Below are 14,886 nucleotides of genomic sequence, written 5' to 3'. Positions count from 1 at the left end.
TTTTTATATCTTTTCATGTTACAACACTGAAGAAATTACACTTTGCTACAATGTAAAGTAGTGAGTGTACAGCTTGTATAACTGTAAATTTACTGTCCCCTCAAAATAACTAAACACACAGCCATTAATGTCTAAACCGCTGGCAAAAAAAGTGAGTACACCCCTAAGTGAAAATGGTAACTTAAAAATCTATCCAACAGACCTTTGAGAAACCTAGGCCTAAACATGGCCAAACCGGGGTCAAATAACAGCCTGCAAAACTTGTGGCTAAAACTGGCATCAGGCAAAGTCTGAACATCAACTTGGTAAAACATGGCAAAGGTATGCACAGAAGACCAGGTAGTGGCCTTGCAAATCTGTACAACAGAAGCCTGGCGTTGAAATGCCCAAGATGTGCCAACAGATCTAGTAGAATGAGCCTTAATCAGGAAGAGAGAAATGAATATATCCAACTTATAATGGTTAATTATAGAGCAGGAGAACCCTTTTTTTGTCTCCATTGGGCAAAATGAAAAGTGATTTCAATTTTTGAATAAAGGCCGTGGCTGCATCGTGAACCCTCACAGCTTGCTCCACATCCAGAGAGTGGAGGGCTGTCCATGGGGCTTGGGAACTGTAAACAGGTTTGAATATAACCCTCTTCCTTTGGGACCTGCATCAATCCCCTAAGTCTGGAGATACCGCTTTTAGCAAATCTACTCTACGCTGAGGAGACAATGGGACATTGGAATTTCAGAGCTGTCCTTGTCTCATTTTTGGTCGGCCAGTTTGTAATTGGAGGATACTATACCCAGCAATCCAGTTGAAAAGTGCAGCAAACGTACACCCCCCACTAAAACCAGTGAGGAAAGGGGCTTGAGACTGAGCTTAGAGGGTCTGGAGGACCAAGAATTGCATCTAAAGGAGTTATCCAGTTTTGACTTGGACATAGATATCTGGGGAGAACAAAAGGACTAACCTCTTGTGTGTCGAGCAACATGACGTACCTGTAGATACACTTTTTTGCCAGGCAGAAAGCAGATCAGGGTAATTTTCCCACCTGTCAACTTCTTAATATAGGAATCCAAAGACTCCCCAAAGAGGCTTTCATCTTCACATGTAAATGTGTAAAAAATGTTTTATTACAGGCTGCTTTGGCCCACCAGCATTTCAGCCAAATAATTATTTGCATTTGTACAGACAAAAGTACAATGCAAGATAACTGCCAGAACTCATTCCATCTATGCAATAGCATAAGGGTGCCAGAAACCGATCTAACTGTGTCAGGATCGACGTGGCAGAGCCTGACGCGTAGAGGGAAGTCTCGCCTGATAGAGATCCCAGAACGCTACACGGGATCCAGGGGCGGAAATGTCGACAGGACACCTTGGCGGAAGACACAGGTTCACCTGAGGTGCGGGGTCTAAGCGCTAGCCGGTGTTCACCAGAGCTCCTGGTGGTAGAGATGGATTTTGCTCTGTGCTAGCACCAGGTCGCGGTCCTCAGGGTTACCCAGCCAGGCGAAGAGCAAGTCCAAGTCCAATAGCGGATAAACAGATCAGGGTAAGGTAGAAGCGTAGTCAAGACAAGCCGAGATTGGGGCGGGCAGCAGGCGAGCAAGGTCAAAGATAAGCCGGGTCAGATGATCAGGAAACAAACAGGTAGGGACACAGGAACAGCTGAAGATCAAACAGCAAAGGCCTAGTGTGGTTGCTACACTTAAATAGGGCGTTTGGCGCCAATGGTGATTTGTGCGCGCATATGCACAAGTGTTCGTAAACGTGACAGCGCTACGTGAGGACGCCTCTACGTACACGCACTGGAGTATGCCAATTCACAGCTTAACCACTTGCCGACTGCCTAATGATGATTTACGTCGGCAGTCAGCCCCTCACAGGCAAAGTGACGTAGTACTACATTGCTAGCCTGTGAGGCTCTAGGGAGCGAGCGTGCGCCGCTGGAGGCGCGCACCCGCTCGCTCACAGACCCCCCCGCGCCAATGACCGGCGGACCCGATGTCCGCCGGTCACTCGCGATCGTTAATTACACCGGGAGAAAGGCAGGCGGCTAATGTAAACAAAGCCCCCTGTCTTTCTCCCCTGTGTAACAGCAGAGATCATACAGTCCTGCTATGTAGGACAGTAGATCTCTGCTGTTACACACACAGCCAGATCCAATCACAGTTAGAAGCATGCACCTAGGGACACACTTAACCCCTCCTTCTCCAATAAAGTTAACCCCTTCCCTGCCAGTGTCATTTTTACAGTAACAGTGCATATGTATAGCACTGATTACTGTAGTAATGTCACTGGTACCCCCAATAGTGTCAAAAATGTCAGTCAAGGGTCCAATCTGTCCGCCGCAATGTCGCAGTCCCGCAAAAAAAATCGCAGATCGCCCCCATTACTCGTTAAAAAAAAAAAAACAATAAAAATGACAAAAATCTTTCCCTTAGTTAGTAAACGCAATAACTTTTGCGCAAACCAATCAAAATATGCTTTTTGTGATTTTTTTTTACCAAATATATGTAGCAGAAAACAAATTGGCTTAATATGTTAAAAATTTTTTGATTTTTACATTTTTTTGGGGGGAATTTCATATAAAAAAAATGTGAAAAATATTGTTATTTTTGCAAAATTGTCGCTCTTTTTTTGTTTATAGCGCATTATCAAAAAATCGCACAGGTGATCAAATACCACCAAAAGAAAGCTCTGTTTGTGGGAAAAAAAGGACGTCAATTTCATTTGGGTACAGCGTCGCACGACCGCGCAATTGTCTGTTAAAGTCACGCAGTGCCGAATCGCAAAATAGGCCCTGGTCAGGAAGGGGGTAAAATCTTCTGGGGCTTAAGTGGTTAAAGGTTACCAGTGCGCCTGCGCACAGTAGTAAGCTCCTGACAAAGTGATATTGGAGGGGGAGGGGTTATGCCTAATGCAACCATGGTTTCTAGCTGGATGCCTGGACCCCAATCCTGAGTGTCTGACATCCCGCCAAAGCAAGCACAGGTGGTTGTGCTCTTGGCCTGGATAATGAAAATTAAGCCTTGAAGATTGGAAGGAGGTGCAGATCCGGTTGCAACTCTACTTGCTATTCCCATACTTACTTACTTCCTACCCCCACTTTTTTATATTTATTTATTTTATTCTCTTCCCTTGTGATCCACTCCCTTTGTAATGGTACACCCTGGCAAAGACAGAAGTGTCTTATTGCATAATGGTTATGTAGGATTGCCTGCACTGCGTGGTGTTGTTGCAGGTAGCCATTTTGTTGTTTATGTTTCAACATTTGCATGCACAGTAATCTTGTCTTTGAGCTCCTGCTCTATGTTGTAAGGGTCCCAGGGTCCAGTTCTGGTTGTTGCTTTATCCTGATTCCTTTTGCACCTGATATTGGGTGATTTGTGATATTTTTGTTATACATGTTCTTTCTCTGGTATGTCATTTTTTTTTTTTTTTTTACTGACTGCCAAAAAAAATGTAAAATCCAGAAAAGAAAAAAAATTAAGCTTTGAGCAGGGCCTCAAAGCACTTACCCGCAGTGGATCCCTGATAGGAGGCAAGTCCTCAAATGAAACCATGAAGGTCTTATTAACCACTTGCCGACCACCCTATAGCAGTTTTACTGCTACAGGGCGGTTTCTGTGTGCGAGATCACGCATATATGCGTGATTCACACAGTGGGAGCCAATACCCGCGGACTCGATACTTACCTATCGTTTGGTACAGAGGCAGAATGACAGTCTGCCTATGTAAATTAGGCAGATTGCCATTCTGTCAATAGGGAAGGCATGGATCCTGTTTTTCTGCAAAGCAGGGACAAGGATCCATGCCTTCCCTTAGTAAAAGCCCCCCCCTCCATACAGACAAAAACACAGGCTAGGCAAACAGTTAACCCCGTTGATCTCCCCTGATGTTAACCCCTTCCCAGCCAGTGTCATTAGTACAGTGACATGCATATTTTTTAGCACTAATCACTGTATTAGTGTCACTGGTTCCCAAAAAAAGTGTCAGTGTCCGATTTGTCCACTGCAATATCGCAGTTCCGCTATAAGTCGCTGATCGCCGCTATTACTAGTAAAAAAAATAAATAAAAAGACCCCCGGTCCCTCCATAAAGTGTACCTATCACTGGTTATTACTGTCACAAGGGATGTTTACATTCCTTGTGACAGCAAAAAAAGTGATCAGATTTTTATTTATTTTTTTAAAACCATGCTAAAAATAAAAAATTTAATAAAATAAATAAGAACATTTTTTTTTTTAAAGCGCCCCCCCTTGCCGTGAGCTAATTTACGAAAGAAAACGTATGCGTAAGTCGCGCCCGCAAATGAAAACAGTGTTCCAATCACATATGTGAGGTATCGCAGTGATCGCCAGAGTGAGAGCAATAATTCAAGCAAAATACCTTCTCGGTAACTCTGAACTTGAAACCGTTGCCTATGGAGATTTTTAAGTACCATAGTACACAGTTTTAAATTGTAACATGCTAGGTATCCATTTACTCTGCGTGACATAATCTTTCACAATATACAAATAAATTGGGCTAACTTTACTGGTTTTTAAATGCAATGAAATTTATTTTCTCCCCAAAAATTAAGCTTGAAAGACCGCTGTGCAAATACCGCATGACAAAAAATATTGCAAAAACCACCATTTTATTTTTCAGAGTCTTTGCTAAAACAATATATATATATAATGATTGGGGGTTATAAGTATTTTTCTTGAAAAAAATACTGATTTTAACTTGTAAACAACGTGTCATAAATAGGCTTGGTCCTTAAGTGGTTAAATAACACTAAAAGAAAGCTCTATTTGTCAGTAAAAAAGGACATACATTTTATTTGAGTACAGTGTCGCACGACTGAGCAATTGTCAGTTAAAGTAACACAGTGCCCTATTGCAAAAAATGGCCTGGTTATGAAGGGGGGTAAATTTTCTGGAGCTGAACTTGTTAAGACAAGTAATGGAGTCTACCTTGGGAACCACTGTTTTTGGTGAATTCCTCGTCAAAAGGATGTTGTTGTACAAAGCACCTAGGAGAAACATAAACCTTTTTTGTTTCCAATCTTCATAGAAAATATCCTCCTTTAACCACTTGCCGCCTGCTCACCGTCAAATGACGGCGGGACGGTGCGGCCATTGTTCTGGGCGGACGTCATATGATGTCGGCCCATTCAGGCAGGGCAGGCGTGCGATCGTATGTGCGCCGCCCTGCGCTGCCGGTGTCGGCGTGTCCCCGGGACACAGCGCGTCACCGGCAGGGGGGAAACAGCCATGCCCATTGGCTGTTTCCCACGTGATCGGCTATGTTCCAATGACACAGCCGATCACAATAGGAAAGCCCGGAGAAGGAGCACGCAGCGCGGTCATGTTGGTGGCGCTGTGTTCCCTAGGAAAACAGCTAGTCACCGGCAGTAGTAAACAGTCACTGACAGTGACTGTTTACTATGTGATCGGCTGTGAATCCATTCACAGCCGATCACAAAATGTAAACACAGAGCAGTAACTCACTGTTACTAGCTCTTCTCCCCTAACACAGTTTCCAGTGTGAGGAGAGCAGAGCCAGAAACAGTGAGTTACTGCTCTGTACACCTGTCACAAAGTAAAAGCACAAAAATAAAGGTCCCCACACAGTCCTCAGCCCCCCTCCAATTGCACCTGTCACCCAACAGTCACCTCATCAGTGCCCAGAAATTGCCACGCATAACGTTCACATGTGAGCGTAGCGATCGCGGGCAGAATTACAGCGATTCTGCCCGCGATCCGGAAATCATTGCAAATCGCGGGGCGCCTGTGCGTTGCCCGTGATTTGCAATAGCACCCCAAACACTGTGCGATGTTGCCGCGATTTCCGCCTGCCGAATCGCAGTAACATCGCGCAAACAACGCATGACGCCCAAAAAAGGAACAAGAGCTCTTTGGGGCGTCATGCGTTGTTTGCGCGATGTTACCACGATTCGGCAGGCGGAAATCACGGCAACATCGCACAGCGTTTGGGGTGCTATTGCAAATCACGGGCAACGCACAGGCGCCCCGGGATTTGCAATGATTTCCGGAATGCGGGCAGAATCACAGTGATTCTGCCCTGATCCGCTACGCTCACATGTGAACGTAGCCTAAAGTTCACCTGTCACCAGAGACTGCCATCAGTACCGCCATGCACCATCGCCCGTCACCTGTCACCCATTGGTGACCATCGCCCGTCACCTGTCACCCATCGGTGACCATCGCCCGTCACCCCATCAGTCATCGTCACCTGTCACCCAATCAATCATCGTCACTTGTCACCCCATCAGTGATCGTCACTTGTCACCCCATCAATCATTGTCACTTGTCACCCCATCAGTCATCGTCATCTGTCACCCCATCAATCATCGTCACCTGGCTGTCACCCCATCAGTGATCGTCACCTGTCACCCCATCAATCATCGTCACCTGTCACCCCATCAGTCATTGTCACCTGTCACCCCATCAGTCATTTTCATCTGTCACCCCATCAGTCAACGTCACCTGTCACCCCATCAGTCATTTTCACCTGTCACCCCATCAGTCATCGTCATCTGTCACCCCATCAGTCATCGTCATCTGTCACCCCATCAGTCATCGTCACCTGTCAACCCATCAGTCATCGTTATCTGTCAACCCATCAGTCATCGTCATCTGTCACACCATCAGTGACCGTCACCTGCCACCTATCAGTCACCTGCCACCCATCAGTGATCATCCGCAGTCACCCGTCGCACAGCCCATCACAGACAGCACATCAAAAAGGATGTACAGCAACGAGGAGGCCCTTCAGGTCCTCTCCATGACTGTTGAGAGCACTGGGGGCTCTCATCAGTATCTGAATCAAATTCCGAATCCGATTCGGAATTTGACATTGCTAATAGTAGCGGATCGGAGATGGACTCGGACTATTCCTGTACACTTTCCTTTATAGAATGTATTTTGGGGTGCAATTTTTGCTATATACGTGCAACCACTTACTGACCGCCTAACGACTATATACGTCGGCAATTAAAAGCTAAATACTGGGGTTATGGCAGCAGATAGCCCCCATAGCCCTGGTATTTTTTTAAACGGCGGGCGGTCGGCTTTCAGATAAGGGTGGTCCCAGTGGCGGATTCGCCACGGAATTACCCTTACGGTGCAGGGGAAGAGGTGCCCCCCCCTCCCGCCGCGTCCCAGATGTTTTCCCAGCTTACCGGACCCACCGGCAGTGGGGAAAACTATCCGGTCCCAGATCCTCAGAGACAGGAAGTGGAGTGACGGCAAGATGGCCCTCACTCGACTCTATGGTCTTGGATGACCGGAGCTACGTCAAAAGTCGTTGCCTAGCAACCGGTTTAAAGGGCCGCTTTTTTTTTTTCCTTTTTCAACAATTTATTTATTTTTTCCTTTTTTAGTGTAGTTGTGAGGTCTGAGGTCTTTTTGACCCCAGATCTCACAATAAAGAGGACCTGTCATGCCTATTTCTATTACAAGGGATGTTTACATTCCTTGTAATAGGAATAAAAATGATCAAAAATTTTTTTTTTTAAAAATGTAAAAATAAAAAAATAATAAATAAAATAAATAGGAAAAAAAAAAATTAAAGCGCCCTGTCCCCGTTAGCTTGCTCGCAGAAGCGAACGCATACGCAAGTCCCGCCCACATATGTAAACGGTGTTCAAACCACACATGTGAGGTATACCCGCGATCGTTAGAGCGAGAGCAATAATTTGAGCCCTAGACCTCCTCTGTAACTCTAAGCTGGTAACCTGTAGAAATTTTTAAAATGTTGCCTATGGGGATTTTTAAGTACCAATGTTTGGCGCCATTCTGTGAGCGTGCGCAATTTTGAAGCATGACATGTTGGGTATCTAATTACTCGGCGTAACATTATCTTTCACATTATGAAAAAAAAATTGGGCTTAATTTACTGTTTTCTTATTTTTTAATTCAAAAATTTAATTTTTTTCAAAAAAATTGCATTTGGAAGACTGCTGCGCAGATATGGTGTGATAAAAAATATTGCAACGATCTCCATTTTATTCTCTAGGGTCTCTGCTAAAAAAAATATATAATGTTTGGGGGTACTAAGTAGTTTTCTAGCAAAAAAAATGATTTTAGCTTGTAAACACCAAGTGTCAAAAATAGGCCCAGTCTTAAAGTGGATAAATGGACAACTTTGTGTAAAGTGCTACTTGGATGTTAGGCCTCTGTATGTGGCCAGGCTGTGAAAAAGTCTCACACATGTGGTATTGACATAATCAGGAGGAGTAGCAGAATGTATTTTGGGGTGCAATTTTTGCTATGTACATGCTATGTGTTGGAAATATTTCATAAATGGACAACTTTGTGTAAAAAAAAAAAATGCATTTTCATTTTCTTTCCACAGTTTCCAAAAACTTGTGGAAAAAAATGACACGTTCAAAAGACTCATTATGCCTCAAACATTATACGTTGGGGTGTTTGCTTTCCAAAATTGGGTCATTTTATGGGGGTTTCCATTGTCCTGGTGCTTCAGGGCCTTCAAAAATGCGATAGGTTGTCAGGAAATTATATGTGTAATTTATGCTCCTAGAATGCCGGACGGTGCTACTTGGATGTTGGGCCTCTGTATGTGGCCAGGCTGTGAAAAAGTCTCACACATGTGGTATCGCCATACTCAGGAGGAGTAGTAGAATGTGTTTTGGGGTGTAGTTGCAAGTATATATATGCTGTGTGAGAGAAATAACCTGTTAATACGTCAATTTGTAAAATTAATTATGCAAAGAATTGTAGGAAAAAATTACAACTTCAAAAAACTCACCATGCCCCTTATTAAATACATTGGAATGTCTACTTTCCAAAAAAAGGGTCATTTGGGGGGTATTTGTACTTTCCTGACTTTTTAGTGTCTCAAGAATTGAGATAGGCCTTCAGTACATCAGGTGTGATCAAGTGTGATACTTTTTAATGATTAGCGCTATAACTTGTGGACTCTAGAACTTTCACAAAGACCAAATAATATACACTTATTTGGTTTATTTTTACCAAAGATAAGTAGCAGTATACATTTTGGCCAAAATTTGTGAAGGAAAATTACTAATTTGCAAAATTTTATGACAGAAACAAAGAAAAATGCGTTTTTTCACAATATTTTCAGTCTTTTTTTATTTTATAGCACAAAAAATAAAAAACCCAGTAGTGATTAAATACCATCAAAAGAAAGCTCTATTTGTGTGAAAAAAAGGACACACATTTTTTTATGGGTACAGTGTTGCATGACTGAGTAATTGTCATTCAAAATGTGAGAGCACTGAAAGCTGAAAATCGGTCTGGGCAGGAAGGGGGTGAAAGTGCACTGTAGGCAAGTGGTAAAGGTGTGAACAGAAAACCTTTTAGGAGTTTTTTTCTGTTTTCTACAACCTATTCTATCACTTTTGGGCCTTCAGGCAAGGCGAGTAACTTAAGATATTTGCACACCACTTCTGTAAGTACCTAAATGGTATCTTTCAATTTTGGCGACTCCATGACAGAAAGGTACCCTTCCTCCGATCACTCATTTGAATCGGAGAGTCCCCCACTTGCTGAATCATCCTATTCCACACCCAACCAGTTCAACGACTTTAAAGGTCAGAGGAAATCAGGGAACTGTGAGCCCTAGCCTTTGAATGAATGAACATTTGAATGAAAAACTCTTCGCTCAAACAAGTAGAATGTATGTAGTGTCCCAGATGCGGCTGCCTGAATCTGAGGTTATGGAGAACCCTAATTGTCTCATTGGAGAGGGAAGCCTCTGCTCCCCTGTAGGAAACCGAACAATGCCCAGGATTGTAGGAAAAGACCATATGCTGTTTGAGCTGCCCCCCCCCCTCATGGTTAGAGTTCTTCATTTTCTGGTGCCTCCCCTATGGTGTACTCATGCCCCCTGGTAGCAGTTTTAGGGTACAGTACCTAGTCCCCTGAAGTTGAACCCAATGTGGATTGGCATGACCCACTCCTTGATATTGTACAAAGCTGCCCAGCTTAGAGAGCCATGGTAGGGAACTGCCAGTTGCATCCTGCTGTATTGCTCTCCAAGTGAAAATGTCATCTGCACATGTTCTCTAATCCAATATGCTGGCTGCATCTGCCCGCCTAAGGGCAAACTGGTACCCGCACATGTGCTGTAAGCCAACTGAGGGTACCAAGATGGCAACTGCACATGCGCCTTGTCCTGCTGGGAGTGGTTAGATGGCAGCGTGCTGAGCCTTGCCCAGAAAAGTGGACCAGGTCTCCCTTGGAATGGTACAGGATCCTATTTAAAGGGGAATAACCACAGCACCCTTGATCCACATGCTCCAGTACTTGACAGTGCTGTACCACCAACTGCAGATCTGCTTTTACTGGCACCTACCTTACCACACCCTGGAAAATATTCCTAGGGACAATGCAAAGTTGTTTTGCCTGCTTTTATTGCACCCATCTCCCTCTCTGATGAGGGGGACCTTAAAGTACTGGGCTCCCCCGCAGGGGTACCACTGCTCTAGATTTGTGTAGCACTCGGTGGTGGTACACACACTATACTTAGTACCTAGGTGTGTCGCCTGTGAGCTAGGTCCAATGCAGTCACAACATTACAGGAAGGTCCTCCTCTCTACACAATACAAAAACTAGTCCCCCACAATACAAAACTAGTGGACACTGATCCGGCAAACCAACACTCTGCAGTGGCTTGGTACAGTTTGTAATCAATCTTATTTGAAGAATTCACTATACCTACCGTGTTTCCCTGAAAATAAGACCGGGTCTTATATTAATTTTGGCTTCAAAAACCACACTAGGGCTTATTTTCAGGGGATGTCTTATTTACGGTATGTACAATTACTATCTTCAAATGATTTTAACCCTAAAATAAATATCCTGATCCTTTATAGCATGATAGACAGCACAGTGCTTGTGCTGTATCATTTAGCCCTCTCTATGTTCTAAAAAACCTAGAATAAAACAATAAAATGTTAAAAAAATAAAGTTCTCTACCCCTGTCAGCTCAGAAATCAGCATTATGAAATTCTGTCCAATGCTTATGTTTATTCATTCCCAAAAATAAAACTTGGAAAAGTCATTGAAAAATGATGTAATCGATTTTGTCAAAAGATTATATAATGTGCAGTGTGTCTCCTTTTGTAACTTTATTGTGGAAAATACCTTATTCACAGTGCCGCTGGGCGCTCACATGACCCTCTGGAGCTCTACTTTCCCTCTCTGAATACTGCAGAGGGAGGGGCTGAGATCAAGGATTTTACTAGGGCTTATTTTCGGGGTAGGGCTTATTTTGCAGCCATCCCTGAAAATCATGCTAGGTCTTATTTTCAGGGTAGGGCTTATTTTCAGGGAAACAGGGTAGTATTCACGATCTTCTATCCCATATTGATTAATCACCTGAGGACACTAGCAAAAAAATGAGGGATACCTAGTGAGAGGAGTTATATGAAGGAGTGTTAAAGATTTGAATGGCTTTGCCAGTGTCCAGTTACCTGAAGGTACAGCATACAGTATAACCTATCGCAAATGATTGATGGCCTGTGTCCTGTACTGTAGACCGGAGTCTCCAAACTTTCTAAACAAGGGCCTGTTTACTGTCCTTCAGACTTTAGGGGGGCAGATTGTGGCCATTAGGAGTTTAAATAGTCCTGGAGTCAGTGGGAGTAAACAGTGCATCTTTAGCATTAGAGGACGGAATAGTATCTATTTCTTTTTATTTTGATGATTATGGCTTACAGCTAGTAAAAACTCAAAAATCAGTATCTCAGATAAGTAGAATAACACAAGACCAATAAAAAAAAAAAGAAAAAAAAATTTTAATACAGAAATGTTGGCTTACTAAAAAGTATGTCCATGCATAGTATAATATGCACCAAATACTTGGTCAGGCCTCTTTTTACATGAATTACTGCATTGATGCGGCTTGGCATTGAGAGGGGGTAAGGTGCACCCAAATAAAGCATTATGTTTGAAAAACTGACATGGACACAGGAGTGCCGTTCAGACGCTCCTGAGTTTATTGTTGGACTTAAAGAATATTTATTTCCATAATCATTAATACATTTTAAGCATATTGTAGGTGTTTTAGGGGGTCAACAGCTCATTAATTATGCTATTCAATAGATTGTGAAATCAACATTAAATAGAAAGTGTGCTACTTACTACTCAAAACGATATATCTTTGGGTCAAGCACTCTTAGAATCTAGCTTGAGCAAAACCACATATTGTCAAAATAAGGAAAGAGGGAAGAGAAAATCGGCATTAGACTGAAGTTTGTCTAAAGCTAGCATCTATTTTGTATCATAATTAAAACAGTACTCTGAATGTCGATCTTTCTCAGAGTGGAAAACAATTGTTAGGAAACTGATCCTATGAAGAAGCAGTAGAAAATGCTGTAGGGAGAGATTCTATTCTAGTACTTTTTATCTTCTTTCCCAGATTTGAGTGTGAGAGTGAACACACAAGGTCCTGTGTTTTATTTTGCTAAAAGATTATTATTTTAAATCTTTTACAGTACTTTTTTTTTATGAGATTTTTTTTCATAGTGCAATCCTACATTTTTTTCGTCCTCCCTAGAGAGTACTAGAAAATGATGAAAATGATGATGCAAATGGTGATGATGACCTTGATGAAGAAGTTCCTAAAAGAAAATACCGCAGTAGGGGTCGGGTAAGCATGCTGTTTATTTACTAATGCACTTGTTACTACAGTTTTTGGAATACAGAGAGAAGTATTTTCACATCTGTTTGTACAGTTTTGCAGTGTTATGTTTATCAGTGAAGCATAGAAGGCTTATCTCACAAAATGATGTGTCAGCTCTTACTAAACCAAGCACAGCGATGTTGTTTGCCCATGTTCTGAATTCACAAAAGTTTAATAAAGCAGAATAAAACTCTCAAAAAAATAAAGACAAAAAAGAAAACACTGACAGGCAAGGTTTTTAGGGCAGAATATATCCTAGTAGTCTATTCTGTCTTAAATGATTCTCTCTGCCTGTGAGCAATAATGTACATATTTTTTGGTCTGGCGCTCCTTCCATATAAGAGTCCAAATTTATTTATTGATGTATTAAAAGACAGCCAATGTATTTCAAGGGTGGCAAAGGAACTTCCCCTTTATCAGGGCTAAAATAAAACATAAGCCATATTGTAGCCCTGATAAAGGGGGAGTTCCTTTGACCCCCAAAACACGTTGGCTGTTTTTTTTTAACACAACATCAAAATATGAATTTGGATTCCTATTTTTTGGTCTGGCACTCCTTTCATATATGCACATCTTTTCCTGGTAGCCTTGCCTGTTGTGACACACTTAACAAGTAGACAGCGCTCAATAGCCTGGATAACTAGAGGTAAGGAAACCATCGAGAGTGAACTGAACCATGAATAAAACAATGTTTATTGTCCTCAATGTATAAAGATTAATCACTAGAGAAAGGATAAATAAATGGTAACACTGGTAATCTTGGAAGTTGAGGGGTAATGCCATCCAGACTAACATCTAAACGAACATGGAGGATGCGCCAATGACCATGCTGTAGGGAGATGGAAGCTTGTTATCCGGAAAGCCAGATCAGGGAGTGCAGGCACACCTGGAGAGCGTCACTGCAGGACAGCAGGAGATGGTAGAGAATAGACCAGAGAACCGAGCCAAGGATAGCTGACACGTCCGAATGAACTTACTCTGTGGTGACAGCAGGAAGTGTAGACTGGAAGATGGACACCATGAGAACCAGCGTGGGAAGCAAGCTCTTTTGTTACCATGACAGTGTCTTTCGTGCGCAATCAAAAAGTTAATTTATTTCAGTAATTCAATTCAAAAAGTGAAACTTGTATATTTTGTATAAATGTGTTACACACAGAGTGAAATATATTTTAAGCATGTCTTTCTTTTTATTTAGAGGATTATGGCTTCACAGGTAGTGAAAACCCAAAATACAGTATCTCAGAAAATTTGAATATTACATAAAGCCAATAAAAAAAAGATTTTTAATACAGAAATGTTGGCTTACTGAAAAGTATGTCCATGTCCAGTATAGTATGCACTCAATACTTGGTTTGGGCTCCTTTTGCATGAATTGCTGCATCAATGAGGCGTGGCATGGAGGCGATCAGCCTGTGGAACTGCTGAGATGGTATGGAAGCCCAGGTTGCTTTAGCGGCCTTCAGCTTACCTGCATTGTTGGGTCTGGTGTGTCTCATCGTCCCCTTGACAATACCTCACAGATTCTCTATGGGGTTTAGGTCAGGCAAGTTTGCTGGCCAATCAAGCACAGTCATACCATGATCATTAAACCAGGTATTGGTAGTTTTGGCAGTGTGGGCAGGTGCCAAGTCCTGCTGGAAAATATAATCAGCATCTCCATAAAGCTGGTCAGCAGAGGGAAGCATGAAGTGCTCTAGAATTTCCTGGTAGAGGGCTATGCTGACTTTGTCTCACTCATTGACAATGAAAGGTTCTCCCTCCTATGTAGGAGGAGGGAGAACCCCTTGATTTCCCAGCTCAGATGAATCTGATTCCCAGAGACTTTTGACACTTAAACCCATTTTACCAGTATCTCCCTCTGAAGGAAACTCATATGGAGCAATGCAAACTGGACAGCCTCGAAGGTAGACACCTTCAGGCCCAGCTCTTGCATGCAAATCTGGAGGGAAGACCACCTGTGGGACAGCAAGAGATGAATCACAGAATGCAACTTCTGGAGTTTGTCCAGAGGAAGAAACACTCTGGCCAGAGCTGAATCCAGAGTCAGACCCAGGTAATCCAATTTCCTGGGCAGACTTCTGGTAGCTCAGAAGTCCACAGAACTCCTTCAAGGTCAGGATAGTGATCTCCACGTCGTCTGCCAATGCAGACGAAGAAAGACTCTGCTCACAAGAGAAGGTCGTCGAATTAGCCCAGCACAGCAAAAGACTCTGCT

The 14,886-nt window shown here is 42.8% G+C and overlaps 1 protein-coding gene across 6 annotated transcripts in view; it reads left to right on the top strand.

Moving 5' to 3' along the window:
* Positions 1-14,886, top strand: part of DPF3 (double PHD fingers 3) — a 491,728-nt gene that overhangs the window by 285,758 nt on the left and 191,084 nt on the right. For all 6 annotated transcript variants that reach the window (XM_082275031.1, XM_082275032.1, XM_082275035.1 and 3 more), the window contains exon 5: positions 12,546-12,638. In XM_082275031.1, the coding sequence (XP_082131157.1) occupies positions 12,546-12,638 (93 nt within the window). The remainder of the gene's footprint in view (positions 1-12,545; positions 12,639-14,886) is intronic.

The sequence above is a fragment of the Pelophylax lessonae genome (genome assembly GCF_965119305.1).
Source record: "Pelophylax lessonae genome assembly, chromosome: 13".
Lineage (NCBI taxonomy): Eukaryota > Metazoa > Chordata > Amphibia > Anura > Ranidae > Pelophylax > Pelophylax lessonae.
The sequence above is the reverse complement of the archived record's forward strand: the minus strand, read 5'-3'. Positions and strand labels throughout refer to the sequence as shown.